This window comes from Polypterus senegalus, chromosome 15 (genome assembly GCF_016835505.1).
Source record: "Polypterus senegalus isolate Bchr_013 chromosome 15, ASM1683550v1, whole genome shotgun sequence".
NCBI lineage: Eukaryota > Metazoa > Chordata > Cladistia > Polypteriformes > Polypteridae > Polypterus > Polypterus senegalus.
Genome location: NC_053168.1, coordinates 26,450,655 through 26,476,223, shown reverse-complemented (window position 1 = coordinate 26,476,223; position 25,569 = coordinate 26,450,655). Strand labels below are relative to the sequence as shown.

The 25,569-nt window shown below is 38.2% G+C and overlaps 1 protein-coding gene across 1 annotated transcript in view; it reads right to left on the bottom strand.

Moving 5' to 3' along the window:
- LOC120515855 (collagen alpha-3(IX) chain-like) overlaps positions 1-25,569 on the bottom strand; it is a 161,033-nt gene that overhangs the window by 83,871 nt on the left and 51,593 nt on the right. The window contains exons 4-7 of the mRNA XM_039737189.1: positions 16,727-16,856; positions 8,088-8,484; positions 7,750-7,830; positions 4,033-4,053 (exon numbers count right to left, since the gene is read on the bottom strand). Of these exons, the coding sequence (XP_039593123.1) occupies positions 4,033-4,053; positions 7,750-7,830; positions 8,088-8,484; positions 16,727-16,856 (629 nt within the window). The remainder of the gene's footprint in view (positions 1-4,032; positions 4,054-7,749; positions 7,831-8,087; positions 8,485-16,726; positions 16,857-25,569) is intronic.

The window sequence follows — 25,569 nt, the reverse complement described above, 5'->3', positions numbered from 1 at the left end:
AGACAGTGTTGGTGTCTGTCAGTTAGAAAGCCCAAAAGGAGCTCAGTGACCACTGATGACTGTACAACTAGTCTATAAACAGTACTTTGGCACCACTCTTTTGTAAACCGAAGTATGCTTCAATGTTGAAGTTTAAGGGGATATGCAACATGGAGGTCGGCCATCTTTCTAGAATGTCCTGTTTAGTGTTTTCCACTAAAATCCACATAGATCGCAATGGAAGCGAGTGTCTATAGTTACTGAGATTTTTACTTTCTTTCACACAGGACGCTATTGTGTTTTCAAAGGCGTTGACCATTGATTGTCTTAGAGAGGCATTAACAATTTCCTGTTTAGTACAGGTTTTTAAAATGCATTTTGAAATTCAATCTGAATACATTATGGACTTTGAGTCTTTTAAAAGTCCACCTTATGTCATCTAAAGAATCATGAGAAGGACAAATCATGCTGTGCTGAAGGCATTCACATGGGAGGACTCTGAAGGTGTTAGGCGTATTAAGGAGAGACGGGATGAATCTGATTAAATTAGTCTTTAGTCTGTAATGCCTAAGCCTCTGTATTCCTTGCCATTTTTTACATGAATCATAAGTGCTGTCTCCAGTTTATCCCGATATCGACTTTTAGCAATTTTAATTGCATTGGTGAGCTTGTACCTGCATTTCTTGTATGTTATCATATTGGCATTGTCACCGTAAGCCTTCATTGGATGTCACAAGTGATCCATGGTTATTTATCAGGTAATAAGCAGGTAGTTTTACTAGCCACAAATCCACACTTTTTTATTAACACTTCTGGTTACGATGGTTGCATATTTATTCAGATGTAATGGCTAAGTACATCCTAATGTACTGAAATAAGTAATTCTTGAGTCAAGAGTGTTAACCACTATGCCACTTTGCCTCCTTTCACTCGATGCATACCAGATAAGCTCTGGTCCTCTGCATCCCTGAATTGGACCAAGCAAGTTTGAAGGGATAGGAACATGGATGTTGGAGAGAACAAAAAACAAAAAGAATGAGTGCTGGTGACAGATGGTATATGACAGTATGCCAAGACTTGTGTCCTCAATACATTATATAAAATATTGTGTATTTGTAACTGAAGTATACAGAGTAGAGTAGATTAGGAAAATTTAAATAACCAGTCATGAGATGACACATACACTCGTCAGAACGCACATCTTTGTCAAGCTAAAATGTGAAAAAGCAATTCCAATTAATGGTAATTTAAGTTTCATACTATCTTTATCTTTAATTTAGGGGTTCATAATAATAAAAATGAAACAGAAGATATCCTTCTTATAATTAAAGGAATAAATCTACTTAAGTTGGACATTTTATACTAACTTAAACAGGTTATGTCTTATAAATAGCATATGCATTTACATAAAGTGAAAATGTATACAGTATACTTCAATTAGCACAGATCACCATTTTACAGTATACAGCATCATCAGATAGTAAAATGAAACACCAAAAATAAAGCGCTGTCTGAATTAAATGTCTGCCGCTTATTATAAATATTAATATTACAAGATTTCTGCCAATCAAAATGACTTGCAGTTGATGAACTGAAAGTTCATACAAAAGAGCTACGGATGTTTTAACTCAGAATATTTAATCATAGCTGTGAAGACACAGGAATGAGGAATGTTAAATTTGTCATTTTCTTTTAAGTAGTGCAGACGATAACAGAAGTAAAATGAATAAAGAAAGACAGTTGCCATTGCAGTATTATGGTAGGTAGGCTACCCGTTTTTTTGTCTGTGGCTGAAAATAGAATAACTAGCACTTCTCAAGCTTCAAACACTTTTCCTTCTAGATTTATTTTCATTTTAATATTGTAGATGCTGCATATGCTTATAATGTTAATAATATAAAGCAGAGATCTGAAAGGTCCATCCTGGAGGGCCTTAGTGGCTGCAGGGATTTATTCCAACCTGATTGCTTAATTAGAAACCAATCCTTGCCAATGATAGATCATATTTAATTTTATGGCTTGTTAGTGTTTTATTCTACCATGTCAGGTCATACTTATATTGTAGGTTTGCTCCTTTCCAAAAATATCCTCCAAATTGTAGGAAACTGGAGCATGTGGCAAAGAGAAATAACATTTGAATCCAAAATAAATCTCAGTTTGTCCACAGAAAACTAAGAGTTCCTTTAATGTTGCAAGAACTGTTTTACTTTAGGAGAAGATGGGCTCTCTTCCTAAGATCACAGCTGTTGAAAGTCTTCCAGCAGCTGGGAAAATGGACATTCAACTAGTTTTATGTCTTCATAGTTCACTGGAATGAATTTAAGAAATTCTATATGTTATGATGAATCTTTGTGGGCTGTTTCTGTTATTGCATCTCTGATAAATCTTTCTATAATTATGTATATTAATGCAGTGGATACCAATTATGCTTTCTCAAGGTAAAGCTGTGGGTTTTATAACGTTCAGTGTTCAAACTCAATTTCCCCTCTCTTTGTATTTCTCAGGAGCAATTTCACTTTGTTTAAGAAGGATACGTTTGGATGAACAAAGGGAAGATGAGTATCTATGTCTTCTGGAATGCATGTCCATATGTTTTTAGTATTTTTTATTTCACTATTTTTGTCAGTTTATTCTATTCTGTTACTGTATGCAAATTTAATAATAGCCCAGTCAGTATTTGCACAACAATCACTACACAAGTTGCCGCGATAATGTCGGGTGAAAAAATCGAACAGTGAATCAACATCAAATTTTTTGCGAATTTTCTCTTTTTCCGTAAAGCAGTTTTTGACTGACAAACACATTCCTGTCCTCGATCATCCTCCCTATTCGTCCAATTTAGCTCCTTGCGATTTTCACTTTTCCCGAAAATCAAAAGTGACCTGAAGGGAAAACATTTTTCTTCAATGGATGACGTGAAGACAAAAAACGACAAGCCTGCTGAAGAGCCTCAAGCAAGAAGACTTCCAGCACTGTTTCAATCAAAGAAAGATACATATGGAGCGGCGTAGAGATTGGATCGGGAGGGGGAGTATATAGAAGGTGACAATGTTTAGAATGCTGGAATTTAGCAATACATTTTTTTTTACCAATCTAGTTATTTTTGTGTCTCACCTCATATTGTAATTAATGTTAAAAAGCTATAGCATCATTGTGGGCACATGCTAGAATTTAACCTCTAAGGTTTGCAGTCTGAATATTCACTATTAGTGAGTATTCTTTAATAGTTAGGCCTGGAATTAAATGTAATACACGTCTAGTGAAGCTGACTAGCCTCTGAGGTTTTATTCTGAAATACACACTAAGGAGTGATGCTTAGCCTCTGGGGTTGTATATGAAATATTTATGTGACCCACGCTAAGAAAGCTATAAAGCACACACTAGTTGAATAATGCTTATCTTCTGAGGTTACCGATAGAAAGTGACTATCGTCACTCAACTAAAGCATTTCAAGCAATAGGAAGTCAAGCTAACTCAAATATTACAGTAACGTATAACTATTGTATATCATAAAATTGGCCTTTGGACTAAAAGCAGCAAATCAGAGTCAGATTAATGGCTTACACTCCTGTTCCGTTGTTGGTTAGCAAACACAAGGCTGTAATGAAACTTGGTGAGTAAAACATAATGATTTGTAGCCAGAAGCAGCTGAGTAAATCTCAGTCCTTCAGTTTTTTTATAAATATCTTATTAAACCACATACTGCAGTTCACAACAAATGCAAACAGGTCTAAATGGAAACAAGGCAGATGGAGAATAGCTGTTTCCTTTGTTATTTGCATCTTATTGCAAATAAACAGAAAATGGTGACTTCTGCTGTTTGTAACTAATGTAATTCATTAAAGATGGATAATCTTAACAATCGAGACAAGTAAAATGAAACATCAAACTGATGCCTGAGCAATAAGTGATTCAACAGCAAATAATCAAATTCTAAATAAAACAAAATTGGGTTGGAACAGAAACCTGCAGCCTCTGACTTTGCAGACCCCTGGAAAAAAGAAACTCTCTGGTAACTGACATAGACTGTATTAAGAAGTAAAAAAGAAATACCTCTGCATTGGGAATAACTCTCTGAGGAAAACAAAGAAGACAAAGAAAAAAAAGATGAATTAGTGGAACAGTCCCCTTTAACCAAGGAAAAGCCCCAACAAAAAGGAAGATTTACAAAACAGTTATGGTTAACAATCCTCTGTAAGTATAGACCCAACAGCTTTGTAAAACGTTTAACCCAACACACTTGTAGTTAACACCAGTACTGTCAGACATTTAAAATATTCTTTATTATGCAGGTGAAGCAAAAAACCCAGCTTCAGAAAACCAAAATCAGTTATGAAAATTGCATACTTAATTACTAATATGTACTCAAAAGGAAAATATTTTTGTCCATGCACAGTATCAATTTACAGGAGGCTGATCTAAAGCAGTGGTTCTGCATTTGTGATATGTGCAGAGTTATTGGGTGGTAAATGAGGGAACACAAAAAAAATAAAAAATCAGGAGTGGTAAGCACAAATGAAAGCAGAGAGAGAAGCTGCCGCAGTTCCAATTCCACCTTCAGAAGCATAAAAGTCCTTCAATGCTTTCAACAAAAAAAGTTTTTCATAACATTTTCATTCATTTATGTAATATTTTCGTAAATATAAATAAAATAAATAAAAATATTTGATACACAAAAATGTGGCATAATGATGTGACTATTCAGAAATGTTCCCTCTAAGCTGAGCGCGTCAGCGATCGCTCACACGAATTCAGAGCGTCGCTCATACTTCCCGCACGATCGCTCATTCCGACGGCGTCGCTCATACTTATCGCGAAAATTGGTGCTCATAAATTTTTGGCTTAAACAAAATGGCGCTCATAAACAATGTTTTTTGCTCACTATATGCTACTCCTTAGAGGGAACATTGCTAATCAGATGTCAGTTGAAGTCGTCTTAACTTGCAGAGCCACACACTTGAATTAGGGAGTTAAAATGAAGGGCCGATTAATCAACTTTTCATAGAGCACAATGATAAAGTAAGCAAGACATTATCTTGTGATTGTAATGAGCATGGCTACAGTTGTCTGTCTAACTACCCCCATCATCCATATTATAACAAAAGTATCCAATTCACGGCCTTCACTAGGCACAGGGCAGGTGAAGTTGGATAGGGTGACGCTTTTGCACATGTCCATCTACAACAGCAACAAAATCAGCTTCTGCCTGTGTTTATTGTAAAATGAAACTTCTTTCATATTTCAAAATGACTTGACTATATTACCAAAACCTTTGTGCATGTCAGCTCATAAAGCTTTGCAGCACCTGGAAAAATCTCTAATGATACAACCTGTAAAGCCTTAATGGAAGCTCATAATCTTGGAGTTGTGCAGTCAGCCGGACAGCTAAAGCAGAATATTAAATTGTTGAAATTGAATCAGCAAACACTATATTTATGTTCATTGTGCTTATAAAATCGAATTATGACAACTCAAATGTGTCAAATGTAATGAAAGTATTAATGACAAATTTTTGGATGGTACAGGGGTGAATGTGATGCAGCCTTCAGTTCTGTGTAATCATCGCTGTCCAATTCAGTGGCAAATTCTGGAGTGGCGAAAGTAATAACAAAGTCTGATCAGTCATGTGAAGCACCTTGAAAACAATTGCGCAAAGGCCGTCATACAGAAATTCTAAAATAATAATCTTAAACTGACAAGCTCAAATTACCGATGATAATAACAAATATTCACTAAGTTAGCCTTAAAGTTGCAACTTTTACAGACATTTTTAGCAATGAAATGTGTTGCGTTTTCCATTCCAACAGATAGCTCAGGACAAACATTAACATTGCTTTTACAAATCCCAAATCAAATGGCATGTAACAGAGACATATGCACGTCATGGTGCATGCTGAAGTCTATGTAGATTACTTAGATTTCAACCTACCTTAGACAGCACTGCTAGTATGTTTATACTTTTTCAGAAAACCATGAGGAACATTGGGTCTAAACTCAGTTTATTAACCTTAGCTTGACTTAATTTCTGTTTAGTGTTTTCAAAGCTACACTATGAGAGAATCAAATAACACTTGATTACTACACTATTTATCAGAGATAGACTTTAGAGAGGATAGAGGAAAGGTTGGGAGCGTGCACTGATAGTGCAACATGACAGACTACCTGGATTGGGACCCAAGTGCAGCGGGTGACACCTCGGCACCACGCTGGAACAGTTTGAAGTTTTTGATGGTGGGTGAAGTGCCAATCCTGCCACCAACCCCCAGGTTTTCCCTGTAAATTGGAGGATATGCTTACAGGGCTGGATGCAGATTAATGTCAAAGCAATTGCAGGTTAAGGGCCTTGCTCAGGGGCCCAACAGAGCAAGTAGAGTCACTTCTGGCATTTACAGCATTCAAACCGGCAACCTTCCGATTGCTAGCACAGATCCCTAGCCTCAGACCTACCACTCCGCCCTCTACTTAGAGAGGGTATCAACAAGACAATAAAACGAGTGTAGAAAAACTAAGATTAATTTCAGTAACCTAAAGTCTGTCCTATCTTTCGTGTAAGCCAAACCAATAACCAGAAATTGCGGTCAAAAATGAGAAGAGCAAGAATTCGTTTAACAAGAGCAGTCAGAATGCAAAATCTCACATCAGTAAGCAGGGATTTGTTTTGATTGCTGTATTTTTGGATGACCAGGAAGTGCTGACCTTTTACCCATCATGATGGAGATGTCAAACGGCACACATTTCTGGTCATACCAATCCCATGGAAACAAAATGGCAATAGCCATGTAACTTAATATGGCGTTAAAAAAGATGTGAAACAAAAATAACATACATATACTGTATATTTAATTATTTATGTATAGTCATGCATGAGCATCTGAGGATGACCTTCCGGACTCTGATAAAGTATGTAGTTCCCCCCTGGAGCGAGGGGGGGGGTGTAGTCACTAACTGTGTTGCCTCTTTCTTTGCCTATGGCGCCAAGAGGACTCCTTAGGAGAGCCACTGGACCCCGCCCCCAGCCTCCTAGAAGCCCCGCCCTTTCCACCTATGATACTATAAAACTGAGATGCTCCCAGATGAGGTTGTCTCACTTCAGGGAAACGCATCTACATGACACAACTCCCTGTGACAGACCAATTGAAACAAGCTATTTCTAAAAGAGAGCCAAGTTGACTGAGGAGGCAATTAAAAAAACCTTGTTTCTCTTGCCCCACTGAGCGCTTATTTTCTTCCAGATTTCTGAACTATTGCCTTAACCGAGGTGGCCTGGATAGCACCCCAACTTTTCTTTGCGACTCCGGTTGTCCTTCCATCCTTTTCAATATATTTTTATTTTTTTCAAATGACAAAAATTGATTCTGCTAAATCAAAATCTCCAAAACTAAGAAAAAAAGACAATGAAAATAAAAAAAAATCACTTGAATGTGATTTTTAAAGGAATCACATGTTATACCGTCAACACTAAAGATGTGTTCTTTTCTTTCAGAAAATACATTTCATTTCATAATGGAAGAGAATTTTGTAAAGACAGCTAATCTGCATACATAGTACTGCTAGGAAGGTTAATAAAAGAGAGAAATATCAAATTGGCTTAGCTTGTTCATTGGAAATACTTCCCTATTTAAATGATGTCAGTACATATTTAGCACTGCATTACAATATGATGGATTGTGTCCATAACATCGCTCAGTCTGCTATTGGTTTTTTCTTTCTTCTTAAGTGCTTCATTCATCACCTATACTGTTAACACAAACACAGGTATATAAATCATACCTCCTGAATAGGTAACTCTGAGCAGGAATCTCTCTGTGCTCTGTGGGGATCACAGTGTATCAGCATCCATTGCAACTCAAACTGAAAAATAAAGTAATAATAAAGATTATCAAAATATATTTATTAAAAATAAAGAGTTGTCATTGAATAGTTAATTCCACTTCATACCTATTGTGTTTTTACAACAAAGCTGCAATACAGCAAAATATGACAAAAATGAAAGGATCTGAATACTTTCTGAATTAACTGTTCAACCTAATGGGGCCTTCAGATGCAGTGACAATACTTTGTGTATTAAACCACAAGATATATAAAGACAAATTTTGGTAGATACAAACCACAACTGATGTATTAGGATCTGAATCCAGTCTTCCAATGAGGGTTGGTCCTTCTGTATTGACATTTCCCTTAGCCTTAATTGGCTTAACACCAATAGGCTGACAGTCTATGTAAAGAGTCACCTCGTCCCGCTCAACGCCCACCAGCACTTTGTGCCATGCTGTGTTGAAAAGCTGTGATACCCCAGGAAAGGTGACAACTTGAAGATTGCCATCTTGACCCACGAGAAAGAACTCCACTGCTTGCTGATCTCCATTAAGCCGTAGTCCCACTTGCTTGTAGCCTTCCTCATCCACTAACTGCCACACATTCCACACCTTGCCAGTTGTACTTCTGACCATGCGAAATGTGACCACAAATGAGTATTCTTCGGGGAAGCCACCTGGGTAAATCAGTCTGTTAAACATAGAAAAGACATCGGTTTGCTCTTGGGGGCTAAAAAGAGTATGAGAAATAGAAAGGACTAGACATGGAATTTATGAAATTAAAGAAGACATGTGATAGAATCCCTGGCAAGTAATGTGGGGATGTATGAGAGAGAAGGGTTAGGGTTAGGTAACAGAAAAGGATGTAATGATAGGTAAGGATATGTAAGAGGGTGCCTACACACCAAGCTAGACCTAGAAATTGACCATACAATGCAGTCAGGTTGGAAAAGGGTATCGGGGGTCATGTGACCAAAGAGTCGACAAAGGAGTGAAGGGTAAAGATTATTTAACACCCGTCAGACCAGCATTGTTGTATGGATAAGAAACCTGCGCAGTTAAAAGGGTGTCAAGGGTATCTAGGGGAGAAAGGAAGTGTACAACAGACAAAAATGGAGGAGGCTGGTGTAATATAGCGACCCTGCATGAAAAGGGGAAAAGCTTTAGAAGAAGAAGATTATGTAATTGTTTCACTGGTAGCTATTTTCTTTTGAACCATATTGACAAATGTTTAAGATGTTGTGGTGGATTGCCGGCATTTTACTCCGGCCCTCACCCCCTGGCCGCTAGGAGGAGCTCTCCCGAGAGCATATATGGGCCCCGAATTCCAGCAGGGCCTCATGGACTATGTAGTTTTTATACACAGCCCTGCTGGATACCTTGGGGGCCGCTGGGAGTCGCTGTCGGGAGGCCAATGGACTCATTTGGGCACCATGACTTGGAAGTTCGTCACAGGAAGAGCGACGGGCTTCCAGGGTGAAGAAAAGTACTGTTTACCCTGACCCAGAAGGAATAAGGACTTGTGGAACTGTTGGGCAGAAAGACTTCCGGGTCAGGAGGAATAAAAGGACTCTGGGAACTCCCAGACAACAAGCTGAGCTGGGTGGTAGGAGGGCAACGCGTCTGGGAGTGGAGGATTGTTGATTATTGGTTTATTATTGTTATTGTGCTTTATGAATATAGTTTTGTGGAGGGTGCTTGGTGCACATTATTATAATATAATTATTGTGGCAATTTTACCAGGTGTTTGGCGTGGTACCTGAGGGTTCAAGGGAGCACTACTGCCCCCTACTGCGACAATGTTAAGCACAATAAAGATCAAAAGATTAGCGAGGCCTTAAAAGAATCAATACAAATTGATAATGTGAAAGTGTTAGAAATGAAATCGTGAACCTAAAAATCTTAAACAAAAGCTTTTTTAATTGTTAATTGTGGTAAAGTCTTTTCTCCATTTTACCGTGAAGTTTTAAAAAAAAATTTTTTAAAGTGAACAAATTGTACATAAATGAGCATTGTTAGTCCACAACACTAAACAAGTCCTAGAATCAATAATAGCTTTACGAAAATATAAAGTAATATAAATTAATAAGCAAGAAAAAGGTTTTAGCTATACAAGGAAGTATTAAATAATTACTGTGTGTGATCAATGAGAATGCTTTGTAAGGAAGAATGGTTCGCTAATAATTAATTTCTATTAAATTGAATTGACAGATGTTTAAAACATTTAATAGTCTTGAAAGAAGCAAGACGAAAATCGTAATGTGAAAGTGTTTAAATCAAAAACCTGGAAATTTAACAAGCAAGACTTTTTCATACTTATTTGGGAAAAAGTCTTTTCTTTATTATAAGGTAAAATTTGAAAACAACAACAACAACATTTATTTATATAGCACATTTTCATACAAACAGTAGCTCAAAGTGCTTTACATATTAAAGAATAGAAAAATGAAAGACATAATTATAAAACAAAATAAATCAACATTAACATTGAATAAGAGTAAGGTTCAATGGCCAGGGGGGACAGAAAAAACAAAAAAACTCCAGACGGCTGGAGAAAAAATAAAATCTGTAGGGATTCCAGACCATGAGACCGCCCAGTTCCCTCTGGGCAAAGGAATAAGAAGTGATTGAATTGTACCTAAGTAAGCACTGTTGGGCCACAATATTAAAGAAGTCCTAGAATCAATACTAGCTTTACAAAAATATATGCAATTATAAGCACAAAAATTACTTTTTAGTATTCAAGGGAGTATTAAAAAATTACTGTGTGACCAGTGAGAATGCTTTGTAAGGAAGAATGGTTCGCTAGTAATTATTTTATACTGCACCAGATCAACAGATGTTTAATATGTTAAATAGAAAATAAAATCCAAAACATTAGAAGGGCCAGATGATCAGTTTTAAAAGAATCAAGACAAAAATGATAATGAGAAACGTGATAAAAATGAAACTTTAAACCTAAAAATTTCAACAAACAAAAAAGATTGCCATACTTATTTGTGATAAAGCCTTTTCTTTATTTAAAGATATAATAAATAAAAAAAAAGAATGAATTGTATGTACGCAAGCATTGTTAGCCCAAATTATTAAAATAATTGTAAAATAATTACTAGGTGCTACCAATGAGAATACATTGTAAGGAAGAATGCTTCGCTGGTAATTATTTTCTAATGAATCAGACTGGCAGATGTTTAGAATGTTAAATAGACAGACATTAAAAGCCAAACAATTTAGTGAGGACCAGACAAACAGTCTTAAAAGAAACAAGACAAAAAACCTAATGTGAGAGTGCATAAATGGAAATCTTAATCCTGAATGTCATTAGCCATGTCTTTATTTTAAGGCAAAGTCCCCAAAAGGAGCCACTGTGACCTCTCACTTTTCAATACTCTGGTGCCCATTATTTCACTGACTGGCAGGTGTGCTTACCACAGCATTACAATAAGGAAGCCATTCATGTCATCAAGTCCCGACCAAAAGAATGTGAAATATCAATAAAAACAAGGTTTAAAAAAAGATGAGTACGTTATTTGACAGATCTAAACTGGGTGTATGCTTGAGTAGACTGGTGCCACTTCTACTTTTGCCTGACAATACTAGAATAAGCTTTGCCCAAAACACAGTTACCCTTAAATCGATTAGCCAGGCTTCAGAATGCCGTGTTGTGTTATAGAGGGATGTTCAAAAACTTTCTGCAGTTTTTTTAACTCTATTTATTAAGAATTTCAAAAACAAATTACATCACCTTTCTACATAGTCGCCTTCATTTGCGATGTAATTTTCCCAGTGTCGTACCAACTTTTTAATGCCTAATTACTACTCCTCCTGCCTTCACCGTTTCCAACGAAAATATAACAGAACAGAAACTTTTTGAACATCCCTGGTACATAATTGATAGGTGTAGTAGCTCCAGTGTGTTTGATATATTCAAGGCCCACTCCCTGTTTGCATTGAGTTCAAGTTTGACTGTAATTCTTCTGAATATGACAGTTGTCTGGTCTGCATACAAGTGTTTTATAAACCTTGTGACCTGTCGGGGGCTTACCAGAGCCCCAAACCCCACATACAACTTCATCCACTCAGGTCTGAATATTTTTATTTGACAAATTATCTTCAACTAGACCCCTTCTTCCACAAAACACAATACAATTCTTGTCTTTTGTTTCTTTTCCTATCCTTCTTTTCTCCTCCTTCAGTCCTCCCAGGTGAGAGTTGTCGCCCTCCTCTCCCGACTATGATGCTCCTGGGGGATGTGGAGCAGTTCCTTTTCAACCTGTAACCTGGAATCCTTCCAGTGCAACAACATATCCACCAAGAGGCACTTCAGGCTCAGTTGGAACCTCCATCAGTCAGGGGAGTGTGATCCTGGCAGCTCCTAGTGCCTAACCCAGGCACTACCCAACTACCTAAACAGAAAATTCATCTTGGATAAAGGAGTGTTGAGTCATCAGATGGAAATATTCTCTCATCAGGCTGGATGGCCATAAATACAGTAGGAATGTCCATCGTCCACTGCTGTACTGATGTACACTTCATTCATTTGATATACTTTGACACCGTCTCAAACCCACAGCCCGTGTTTGCAATCGGGAGAGTAGAAGTGTGTTTCTATAAGCACCTTCCTTATGTTTTTGTGGGTAGGATAGATGCTTAGTGTCTGATCCAATTGATCGACTTGCCTATTGTGCTACTTACTGTACACTACCACAGCACAAGACTTGGTGACTTCCACATTTCCTCTGACAAAACATGGACAGCTGCCACACTGTAAACAGTGCTTAGCGGGTCTAACCTCCTGCTTAGCCTTGCACTTACTGCCTTTTTGTCACGTAGCTGCTGTTTCACTGCACCACGATGAAACTTCACATGACCAAATTCACTGGGCATATCACAGTCAACATCTGATGACCTATTCATCATCATCATCACTATTGCTGGATTCCAGCAACAGTTCAGTTTTATTTTTTTCTAAAACTGCCTTTATAGCTTTCCATTTGCCATTGTGTTTATCATTTGTGGCTCCGAACCACTCATACATATTGATGAGTTAACTTAGAGTTACAATAAAGTTGTAGAAAACATAGAAATATTGATTTTTAACAGCATATTATTTTATCCAATAGATGGCAGCAGAATACTGTCTGGAAAGCCATTCATATTTAATAAGGTAAAGCAGATCATTCCACATCAACCAGAGTCTGACTTGTGGTTAACCATTCTAGCATTTAATGCGAAGGAGGTTAATTAATACTGTTATAAACAGACAAGGCATGGTGGTGCAGTGGTAGTGCTGCTGCCTCACAGTAAGGAGTCCAGGGTTTATGCCCTGAGTTCTCTCTGCGTGGTATTTGAATGTTCACCCCATGTCCGCATAGATGTCCACCCACAGTCCAAAGACATGAAGGTTATGTGGACTGGTGATGCTAAATTAACCCTACTCTGTGTGTGGTGTGTGTTCACCAGGGTGATGGACTTGTGCCCTGCTCAAGGATTGCTCCTGCCTTGTGCCCCAGCACCTAATGGCATGGTTCTGTAAACAGTAAAGTCAATAAGCAATATTATCAGCATGAAGGACTATACAATATGTTTAAAGTGGAAAAGTTGATGTAAAATAAAAGTAAAATGAAAAACAGGAAGAATGCAATAATGTATATTTACAGATTTACTGTACTGTACAGTAAATTAGACGAGCAGTTTATGTCCTCGCCACTAGTGGTCAACATAGCCAATTAAATCAATATAATTTCTTTTTTTGTGTGTACCACATGTTAATACCATGGTTTCGTTTGTTGTACAGATTGTAGCTAAATGCCAGTCGGCACAAGTGAGTAACAACAACAAATTAAATAAAAACACATTTAGTTAGCAATGAAATCTTACAGGTGTCACTCCAACGTGCAGTGCCTTTTCTTCAATTATCTGTTATGGTAAGTCACCCAAATGCACATAAAAATGTAAACCAAATGGGTTACTTCGAGCTGCTATAATGTTGCAGCTTTCCAATCCAGCATTCTTGAGTTCTAAAAAGTGGACCGACACCATTGTTTCTGAAGTCTTTTTTGTTTCTGGGCTGCTGACTGAATGTGCTTCCTGTTCATTGATAACTCTACATTTCTAAAAGTATTCATTTAATAACATTTTAGCAAAAATGCATGTGTGCCGAACATTGTGAGCTTACAACTGGATAACAGACATACTGATTTTGCAGAATGTGAGATTTTTTCACTGACATTTTAATATAATTTGCTCTTATTCAATATTTGCCAACTGCCTGCCCCCATTTAAGACTGCTACATCACACATTTTGGGATCTAAGGAATGGCAAATGCAATTAAATTGAATTTACAATAAAGTGTGCAGAAAGTGAAGAGTCTCTGACTACTTTCTAAATCCATTGTACTTCTCAGAGTTTCCTAGTGATTTATTTTCTATTATTCAAGTTACAAATAACCTCAGAAACGGCATAATACAGTTAAGCTAATCAACCAGGGTCCACAGTTTTGTACTTGTTTGGGAGCAGCAGAATTATAAAACCATCACAGGCTCATCTTTTAAACACTTTTATAATGTTTCTAAAACTTTGTTGCTTGTTAACTTTCATATTATTACATTTATATTGTTGTAAGTAACGTTGGAACAAAGCATCTGCTAAAATAATGGCAGTAGTGTGCTTACTTAAAATACAGTATATATTGAATTCTACTCTAGAATTAGATCAATTTAAAGCATGTTTGTCAAATTTCGGTTAAACTGATTATGTCCAGATTACTGTTATTATGATGATTATTTGTAGATTAGGAAAAAATCAAGTTCAGTGACCATTGGTTTAAGATGATTCAAAGATCATCATAGATCACTTAATGTTCCGCTTTTAACTTTTGCTATTTTCAAGGTTATCACCCATCTCCTGATCCCTTTTTGTCAGCTTCTTTTTGTTGCAGGGAAAAAGAAAGTGGGCTATGCTAAACTGCTAACTATTCTATCTGAAATTTATTTTTTTTCTGCCTTTTTTCTATGGCAGTAAACCTAATTTACTACATAATAATAATAATAATAATAATAATAATAATAATAATAACTAGTGAAACACACAGACCTACTGTATGGTCAAAAGATAAAAGGCAAATGAAAAGTTAAAGCTGTTGATACTTCTTATTTTGTAAATAGTACCAAAGGCTACATTTGATCGTCTCCATTTTCGCCATTTCTATCTCTGGGGCATTCTTACATTCTGTATCCTGGAATTTGTCTTGCATGCCCATGAGCCACTGCGCTTGCCTGCTGCTCCATTGGTGTATATTCAGGATTACTACTTGCTTGTGAGTTTGGTTTTGCGTCTTGTCTGATTATTCTTTCTTATTCTGCATCATTGATGTGCTTGATGGTCAGCAGGTGCCGTTGCTGTACTTTTTCTTATCATTATTTTGTTCTTCATCATGCAAACAGCTTCTGCAATTTACTTGATGGTCAACAGATGTTTCTGCTGTTTTTTGTCTTTACTACATGTAACTTGGTTGTGTGCTCAGTTGGCCATAATGTGTATACGACTACAGATAACTTTGTCGAGGTTGCTGCTATGTAACAATTTTTGAATTTTCAGAGCCTATCACGTCCTGAGCTTGCGATTAAAAACAAGACCAAGGTTCTAGCCCCAATAGTTTGCCTGTAGTCGCATAACATGCAGACAGACATATGATTTTCTTATATATGATGATAAGAAGCACAATATCGCTTAGCGCAATCAAGACTGATCTCCTGACATTGTCCTTCTGAATATAAAAGTCTTGTGTCCGCACTGCACTGTATGTTTTACATTTACTCCTTGAATGAACTTATGTCGCATGCTATTTATGTGGAATGCAATTTATCGCAAAATATGAGCATAGCTGTGTTGGACTGAACACACCATAAAAAATTCCTTGTGCATATGAGTACTTGTAGAAACACAGCTAATTTCAAATCTGAGATCTGACTGCTCTTAGCAGTAGTATTCATTTCTGGAAAAATTCCTTAATGGCAGCTCAAGCTTGTCTGATAAAATATAAAATATACATTTTTAACATTGTAACCTCATGACCTGCTGCTGTATGTAGTACCAGTTGTCATGTACATATGGGATAATAAAAAATATAATTGCTAGAGGCGATCACCATCGATGCCTGCTTGCAAACTTTTTACATGAACTATTTCATGTCAACGGGTGTTTTTATCTGTTCGCCTCTTGTACGGGGCCTCGTGCTGTTTTATGGCAGTCTCAAAGCCTTCATGGGTGGTGTTTTTATGTAGACAAGCTGCAGCCAGTTTTCAGCAACTTGTAAAAGGATCAAGGTATTGCAATAAATCCAAAGTTTCCTGTAGGCTAATGAAATAAGCAAAATCATTTTAAAATACTTCAACAATCTTTACCATTATACCTTGAAAAGTTACATTTCAGCAATATTCAATCTGAAGCAATTAGCCAATACTAAGAAGCTCCCATTAATATAAAGAATATTTTTGGGTGATAGAAAAATATAAGAATGTAAACACTTCAAACAGTTTTCATTTGTCTTTTCTTTCTTCTCCCTCGGTGTCTAATTGGGAAGCATCTGTCAGTAACCTTCTAATGTAATCAAATTTGAAACTATTTTGCACTGGGTTGTATCTTTACAAAAATCATAATAAAACAGAGAGCCATAATCATACATGTTTTGATACTTTTAATCATACCTCAGTAAGTCACCTAAGGCTAAAGCTGGGATGTCGCCTGCGCACCACCTGCACTAAGGTGGCATACCAATGAGATATACAGTACAAGTTCCTCCCAGTGCGCGGGTGAAGGTAAATTAAACAGTGTGAACTCACATCTTAGCAACTAATAAGCTGTTATGCATGTACGGCGACACCTGCTACTGTAGTAGAGAAGGAAAAACATCTGCTCGCTTTACCCTTACCTTGTGGGAATTTGATATTTTGCCTCTTTATCAAGTCTGTACGCGACTTGCAGTGGTGTTGAGCCTTCGACTCGTCTCACGCCCTTCACTGGTGCATTATCCAATTGAAACTGACTGATGAGGTCAAATCCTAAAAAAAAAGACAATTCCTTTCACTGTGATTTATTGCATATTCTATTACACGCATACAAATTACAATAGAGGATTTAAAATCACATCAGTGTATTTGTATCAAATAAAACCAAAGTGAATAGTCTTCATAATTACCAACTGGTGGTAGTCACTCCCATTGCAACACACTAAACAGCATATTCTAGATGTGGACCACCTCTGGTTTGAAATATCCCTTGCAGTTCACCCCATCCTGAAACATGCAGCTCAGCATTTAAAAATGTGGAACCTTCAGATTTCATCACCAGTCTCCCTGGGACTTAGCAGCACTTTCTGCACACTGGGGTTTTCATATTCTTAAATGGTAGACCTCATTATGTGAGGATTGGCAGCATCATTTCTTCAGCTCTCATCCTCAACACAGGAACTCCACAAAGGAATGAGCTGAAGCCCCTTCTGTTCTCCTTATTCAGCTGGAAAAGCATGGACAGATGACATTCCAAAGTCCATCATTAAATTGGTTCATAATGCCACATCCTAGGCCCGATCACCAACAATGATGAGATGTCTTGCGGTGGAGAAGGTCATTCTTAGCATTATCAATAATTCATTGTTGAATGGAGCAGTTCCTGATAAACTAAAAGTGTCAGATATCAAGCCACTACCAATATACACTTAATAATTATAAACCCATTATCTCTAAAATTCTTGAAAAAGTAGTCACCATGCAGCTTCGGTCTCCCCTTATACATCACAACTTATTTGCTAAATTCCAGTCTGGCTTCTGCACTTGTCCTAGTACCCATGTTGAAAATGACACTGATATTGTCTGAAGGAAATCCCACTGTAATTTATGTTGTTAGACTTAAGCGCAGCATTTGACACCATTGACGATTCTCTGTTTAGATAGATAGATAGATAGATAGATACTTTATTAATCCCAAGGGGAAATTCACATAATCCAGCAGCAGTATACTGATACAAAAAACAACATTAAATTAAATAGTAATAGAAATGCATGTAAAAGCAGACAATAACTTTGAGTAATGTTAGCATTTACTCCCCCGGGTGGAATTGAAGAGTCGCATAGTGTGGGGGAGGAACGATCTCCTCAGTCTGTCTGTGGAGCAGGACGGTGACAGCAGTCTGTCACTGAAGCTACTCCTCTGCCTGGAGATGACACTGTTCAGTGGATGCAGTGGATTCTCCATGATTGACAGGAGTTTGCTTAATGCCCGTCGCTCTGCCACAGATGTTCAACTGTCCAACTTTACTCCTACAATAGAGCCTGCCTTCTTAACAAGTTTGTCCAGACGTTAGGTTTAATGACTGTTTTTAATGGCTCACATGCACTGTGCTTGTCTGGTTTAGTTATTTATGAAATCATTACCACTATGTAAAGAAATGGGCTAACTGTCCTATCTTTCTTTGCCGAGGGGGTGGTGGTTCTAACAGTTTGATGGCCAAGACATGGACGGCAGACTTTTAATTTCAACAAACAAACTTTTATTTCTATCAAACCTCAGAGATGCTCACTCTTCTATTTTTCTCATTCTCTCTTTTTTTCTGAGAAAACCCAGGATGTATCACACATTAAAAAAGAAAAGTTCCAATCCCACTTTTTAGACCAATCATAAAATAAATATTTGCATTGTGATAAAAGGCGCTATATGAGTGCCGACCCGACACAGACTAACACCGGAGGCACACGTAAAATTAAAAAACTTTTTAGTTTTCTTCACCTGGGGGCCACGTCTTCCCCATGTCCCTCGAGTACAACACAGTCCCATAAGCACTAAAGGCAACACACAAATCTATTCTTCTCCTTTCCTCCACCCCTCCCAGCAGCTTTGTCTCCCTTCTCACAACTGTGGCTCCCAGAGTGGTGGCTGCTGGCACCTTTTTATAGTCCACCCGGAAGTGCTCCAGGTGCTTGATCACCCATTTCTGGTTACACTTCTGGGAGTGGCTGAAGAACTACCCAGACGGACTCAGGTAGCCCTACAGCACCCCCTGGTGGCCACCCCGGGTCCCCACAGGACTGTGGAGAACTCCATTTCCCATAGAGCCCTGCGGGAATCTGAGGCACCACTGCCATCCGGGGGGCTGCCATCTAGCAACCTGGGGGAGGTATTGTGCAGTCCATGTCCGTTCCCCCGGATTATATACAGAAGGGGAATCGCGGCCGGAGTCTGCCACAACATTCTGGGGTTTTGTGCTCAAACACTACACTGACGGTATTCCATTATATATAGAAGTTAAATATGTTGTTCCACAACGCTCAGTACTCGGGCCTTCACTGTTTTCACTTTACATGCTTCCATGGGAGACTATCATTAGAAAACATGGCATCAATTTTCACTTGTACGCAGATGACACCCAATTACACCTTTCTTTTAGACCAAATGCCATTTCCCCGATGCTGTTCTTAATTAATTGTGAGTTAGAGGAGTAGATGAATGAGAACACCTTGTCTCTGAATACAGAAAAAAACAGAAATGTTATTTATTGGAGGGAATGATGAGAACTCTTGCCACTCTTTAACAAAGTTGAAATTGCCATTAGTTTTACTGAATCGGCACACAATTTAGGAGGTTTTTTTTTTTTACAAAGCCAGTCATTTAAAACATCCATCCATCCATTTTCCAACCCGCTATATCCTAACTACAGGGTCACGGGGGTCTGCTGGGCACAGGGCGCAAGGCAGGAAACAAACTCCGGGCAGGGCGCCAGCCCACAAACACACACACACACACACACACACACACACAGTAGGGACAATGTAGAATCTCCAATGCACCTAACCTGCATGTCTTTGGATTGTGGGAGGAAACCCACGCAAACACGGGGAGGACATGCAAACTCCACGCAGGGAATACCCAGGAAGTGAACCCGGGTCTCCTAACTGCGAGGCAGCAGCGCTACCCACTGCACCACCGTGCCACCCTCATTTAAAACACACATTACAAAACTGTCCAAGACATGTTTTCTTTTTTCTCTCATCTGAAAAATATTTGAAGATATTTTGTAAATATGCAAGATACTGATAAATTAATTCATTTATTTCTACTGCAGTGCGTTATTCACTGACTACCCAAATTGTTTGTTTTTTGGTAACTCAAAATGCTGCTGCAAGAATTATTACACTAGCCAGAAAATACAAACACATAACTCCAGTTCTCAAGTCTTTACACTGGTTCCCAGTTAAGCTTACAGCTGATTTCAAAATCCTCCTTTTAAATTTAAAACCCTTAAATGGCCAAGACCCTGCTTACTTATCTGAACTTATCATTAATTAAAAACCAGAGTGCAAATTGAGATCTGAACATGCCAGCTTACTCAAGATTCCAAGGATTAACAAAACCGTGGGAGGTTGAGCTTTTAGTTACAGGGTCCTGGAGCTGTGGAATGATCATGATTTTACTCTAGCATACCCTGATTAGAGCTGCTGATATAGCTGTGAACACTGCATTTCTGCTTGTTAGACATTTGTACGGAAATATAAGTATGAAAACATTTTTAAACTGTTAGTAACCCTCCTCTCTCTTGTTTCTCTTCTTGGTATCTGGATGTAGCACTTGGTACCACTGCTCTACTACTAGCCTGCTTTCCTGCAAAAAGAAAAGTCAATTCACATAAAGGAATGTTGGAGTCATCGGATGGAAAGAGTCTCTCATCAGACTGGATGGGCAGCACAGACTCCACTATGGAAAACCCAGAAGAGGATAGGTTGGCTGAGAACCTCAGCCATCCTGCATAGTCACTTTTTACCACCTTTGTTCTGGCAAATACTACAGAAATACATACTCTGGGGCAGATTTTATGTGTATGTTTATTTCAGTCTGTTGTCCATCTGTAGTACACATAAATAAAACATGGAATGATCAAAAGGAGTGGTTCTCGACCTGTTTGTCCTTGGGACCTTGTTTTATGTAACTTCTCTATGTTTGTTGGCTTTCTTACTGAAGCATGCGTGCTCATAATCCAACTTGTATCAGTTGTTTAAAAATTCACAGTATTTAGAACAAATCTGTACCTTTCACTGCATGCACAACTGAAATCTATACTAAATAAAAGGCAAAGCCCTCACTGACTGACTGACTGATCACTAATTCTCCAACTTCCCGTGTAGGTAGAAGGCTGAAATTTGGCAGGCGTATTCCTTACAGCTTACTTACAATAGTTAAGCAGGTTTCATTTCGAAATTCTACACGTAACGGTCATAACGGTCGACAACTTCCGCCATGTTGAACTTTCTTATTTATGGCCCCATCTTCACGAAATTTGGTAGGCAGCTTCCCTGCGCTAACCGAAACCGATGTACGTACTTATTTCGGTGGTATGACGCCACTGTCGGCCGCCATATTGAACTTTCCAACGTCACTAATTCTCAACTTCCCGTGTAGGTAGAAGGCTGAAATGTGGCAGGCTCATTCCTTACAGCTTACTTATAAAAGTTACGCAGGTTTCATTTAGAAATTCTACGCGTTACGGTCATAACGGTCAACAACGTCCGCCATGTTGAACTTTCTTAATCATGGCCCCATCTTCACGAAATTTGGTAGTCGGCTTCCCTGCACTAACCGAAACCAATATACGTACTTATTTCGGTGGTATGACTCCACTGTCAGCCGCCATATTGAACTTTCCAATGTCACTATTTTTCCAACTTCCCGTGTAGGTTGAAGGCTGAAATTTGGTACTTATTTCGGTGGTATGATGCCACTGTCGGCCGCCATATTGAACTTTTCAACAGTCTTTGTTACTTATGGGCCCATCTTCAAGAAATTTTGTACGCAGGTTCCCAACGCTAACTGAATCCTACTTACGTACATATATACGTCCATAGCCCGCAGCTCGGTCACCGTGTGAGGTGGCGTTGGGTCCCCCATCCCAACGCCTCCCACGTTGTTGGCTGCCTGCCTATATAAGGCCATCCGTCGCTCCAGTCTCTACATTCCCTTCCTTGCTTCGCCACGGGATTCACATCTTCCTGCTGATAACTATAGCCTTTTTATTTAATCCATAGCTTCTCCACTGTTTTATTGTTCATTTATTACGATTATAGTTATTGTTTAGGTATTTTAGACTTACTTTACATTGTTCAGGTACCCATTTCCTTTATCATTCCAACCGTACCCCCATTAACATGTCTATCGAGGTGATCACCATCGATCAAAGAACTGTCAATTACCGAGGGGTTTCCATGCCCAGAGATGGCACCTACCTTTTCCATTCTCCTTGTTACATATTGCACGGCCATATCAGGCTCACTCTTGATATCCGGAGGAACATTGTGTCTTATGTATTGAATGACTGGGACAGGTTCAAGGTGTGAACTGATGACAGTACAGGAGATAATTATTCTACACAGGAGCACTATAAGAGTGAAATGCTTAAGCCCTTCACCTATGCATCTGCATGTGAGATAAGTGGCTGCCGGTGAACTGTTCGGTTGTCGCTTTCAAGTATACCGAAATGGCCAAATATTTTACACCTTTTGACAACCGCCAATGCCTCTTAAACATCTTAGATTGACAGGTGACGATTTCAGTAGTGGACACTTTGATGTTTATGAATGTTTAAACTCTCAAAAGCTGGATGTAAAGTTATCGATGAAACCAGTTGTATAATTACAACGCTTGACAGATGCCGAATGTCTCTTCAACACAAGTCCTACAAATACTGTCGTAATTGAAACAAACCATGAAACTCAAACCGATGACAGCAGCAATCCAAGCTGTGAGATTTGAAACAAGATTACTGTTCTCATGGCCAACTGTACGTTGCATGCTCAAGAGTAAGCTCAGCGCACAGCTTGGTCATATTACAACCGGAGGGCCGAACTCAGAATGTGGTATACAAAGAGATCCTTAACAAATAATTATTGGTATATTTTCCTTCAGTTTAAAAAGGTTTAATTTTCTTCTTAATAAAAATTTTAAGGCAGTACTTCGCCGCTGCGAAGCGCGGGTATTTTGCTAGTCTGCAATCAATGGTACATTGATGACAGAGAGAATACTCTTTCCTTTCTCCAGTACAAGAATCGATTTTTTTTTATTGATTATTTACAATCTTCTAAAAAATCTTGCAAATACAAAACTATATTTTACTGTGCTTTTGTAATTTTTGAACTTAAATTGTTTTGCTTCACAAGTGCAATTCAAAACTGGCCACAGTTTTTTAAATAGTTTTTTAGTATTGGTGTAGAGACCAATGTCTTCCCTGAATCATGATTACAAAAGAGTGCGCAAAGTGCTGCAATGGGCCTTTACCTCAAGTTTTGACTTTGGTCAGACTTCACTGTTTTGTGGATCACTTTACTATGGCTACTACGCTTTACTTGTATTATTTCAAGTCGGGCTGCAATAGTGGTGTATTGCTGAGGTATAAACCTGAAATATTTGGGAGATTTTCACATATTTTTGGAAATGTCCTCTATAATATGTTAAAGATGATTGTATTAGTTTTTAATGAGTTTAAATTGTGTGTTTTATTAAATAACTAGCAAAATACCCGCGCTTCGCAGCGGAGAAGTAGTGTGTTAAAGAAGCAATGAATAGAAAAGGAAACATTTTGAAAATAACGTAACCTGATTGTCAATGTAATTGTTTTGTAACTGTTGTGAGTGATGAGTGTTGTTGTCATATATATATATATATATATATATATATATATATATATATATATACATATATATATATATATAGATATTTACACACACACACATAAACATATATATATATGCATATCTATACATATACACATATATACATACATATATATCTACATATATACACACACATATATACACACAAATACATATATATATATATATATATATACATATACATACACACACACATATATAAACATATATATACATATACATACATATCTACATATATACACACACAGCTATTTCAGATCAGTGCAATACGCTGTTTGTTAAAACGGTTGACTCCGCTCTTACGTGCAATAACAAATCAAATCATTCAGTTGTCTTTGCTCATATGTCATTTTAGAGCTGGACGCCTGGCATCTTTTTTGGCCACAAGTTCGTTTCTGTTTGGTGTGAGGTTCTGTGTTGTGGAGATTCTCAGGATGGATTGCAGGTGCTCATCAGTGAGGCGACTCCTGTGTGCTGTTTTGTTAGTCTTTATCACTGAGAAGAGCTTCTCACACAGATATGTGCTACCAAACATGCACAAGGTTCGAGCCGCATGTAGACGGACTTTTTTTGTTCTTCAAAGTCACCAAAGCGCCGTGCAAACTCAGTGCGCAATAACTCTAGTAAGCGGTAAGTGTTCGGCAAGGCAGCTGAAGCACTGCATTATGGGATCTGTAGTTTATTGTGTTACCAGCGCTTCATATACCCGGGCTTTAATAACAATAATACAGTATATAAAATGATCTCGGGCGGATATAATTACACGCGGGCGGATGTGGCCCGCCCTTGAGTTTGACACATATGGACTAAATAGAACTTGAAAAGATATATTTTTCAAATGTGATCGCGCAATTCAGATAGAGTTGACGCAAGACTACAGCCTGCATGCCTCAATGAGTCATCCTCCCTCGCTCTTACTTTTTACCGCTCATCTAATGAATACACTGAGTATGGCTTTACCAAAACAATCATTGATGGCGAATAAAGTATCCATTATTCGAGTATGTAGAGCGGGATATATATATATATATACATATATATATACCCGTGTATCGCAGCGGAGAAGTAGTGTGTTAAAAAGGTAGAAAAGAAAAGGGAACATTTTAAAAATAACGTAACATGACTGTCAATATACAGTATTTGTTTTGTGAGTGTTACTGAGTGTTGCTGTCATCAAGGATTTGATTATCATTATTTCTTTCAATCAGGTTCGTATTTGTAGGATGTGTTGTGTTCAAGTTACATTCCGTGTTTGTCAATCGTTGTAAAGATGACAGGTTTCATTCATCGATTCGTTTCTTACTGCATCAATAAACAGCTCGTCTTCTTCTTTATCTGAGACCTGACACACTGCATGCACGGGTTTTTTACACTGTCTTCCTTTAGCGGACATTGACTTTTTCCACCGTGTGCTTTGTTTCCACAGTAGCTGCATTTATGAATATGCTTATCAGACGCTTCATATTTTTGCTGCCTTTTCAATTGTGTAATTCGGTTTTGTTCAGCTCTTTGGAACTGTTGCTTTTATCTGTGCACTGCGCCAGTTCACGTGAGCCACTCGGTGTACTTGCATCGAAGGTTCCCAGCTGTGCTGGTGCCATCTCGTGCTATGTCCATAGCTTTATTTAATGTTACCTTAGTCCTGGCACTTAAAACTTTCTCTCGCAGTTTCGCTGAGTTTGTGTCAAACACCACCCTGACCATCTCATCTTCCTCTCCATAAGCACAGTCCTTCACCCGTGAATATTTACCCGTGGCAGTTTGCTATTGGATTGCCGCTGACGGACGGCCTTATATGGGCAGGCACTAAATTACAAACGCCAGCGGCAGTCTGTCTATGAACTTAATTTAAAGTGTAGGTTTACATCGTGCTTTGTTTCCAAAGTAGCAGAACTCATGAATATGGTTGTATATGTCATTCGCTCGCTTCTTATTGTTTCGCTGCCTTCTCAATTATATAATGCATGTTTTCTTGAGCGCTTTTTTGAGGTCTTCCTGGTTTTCTATGTACTGCGTGATTACGTGGGAGGCGTGATGATGTCACACGAAACTCCGCCCCCAC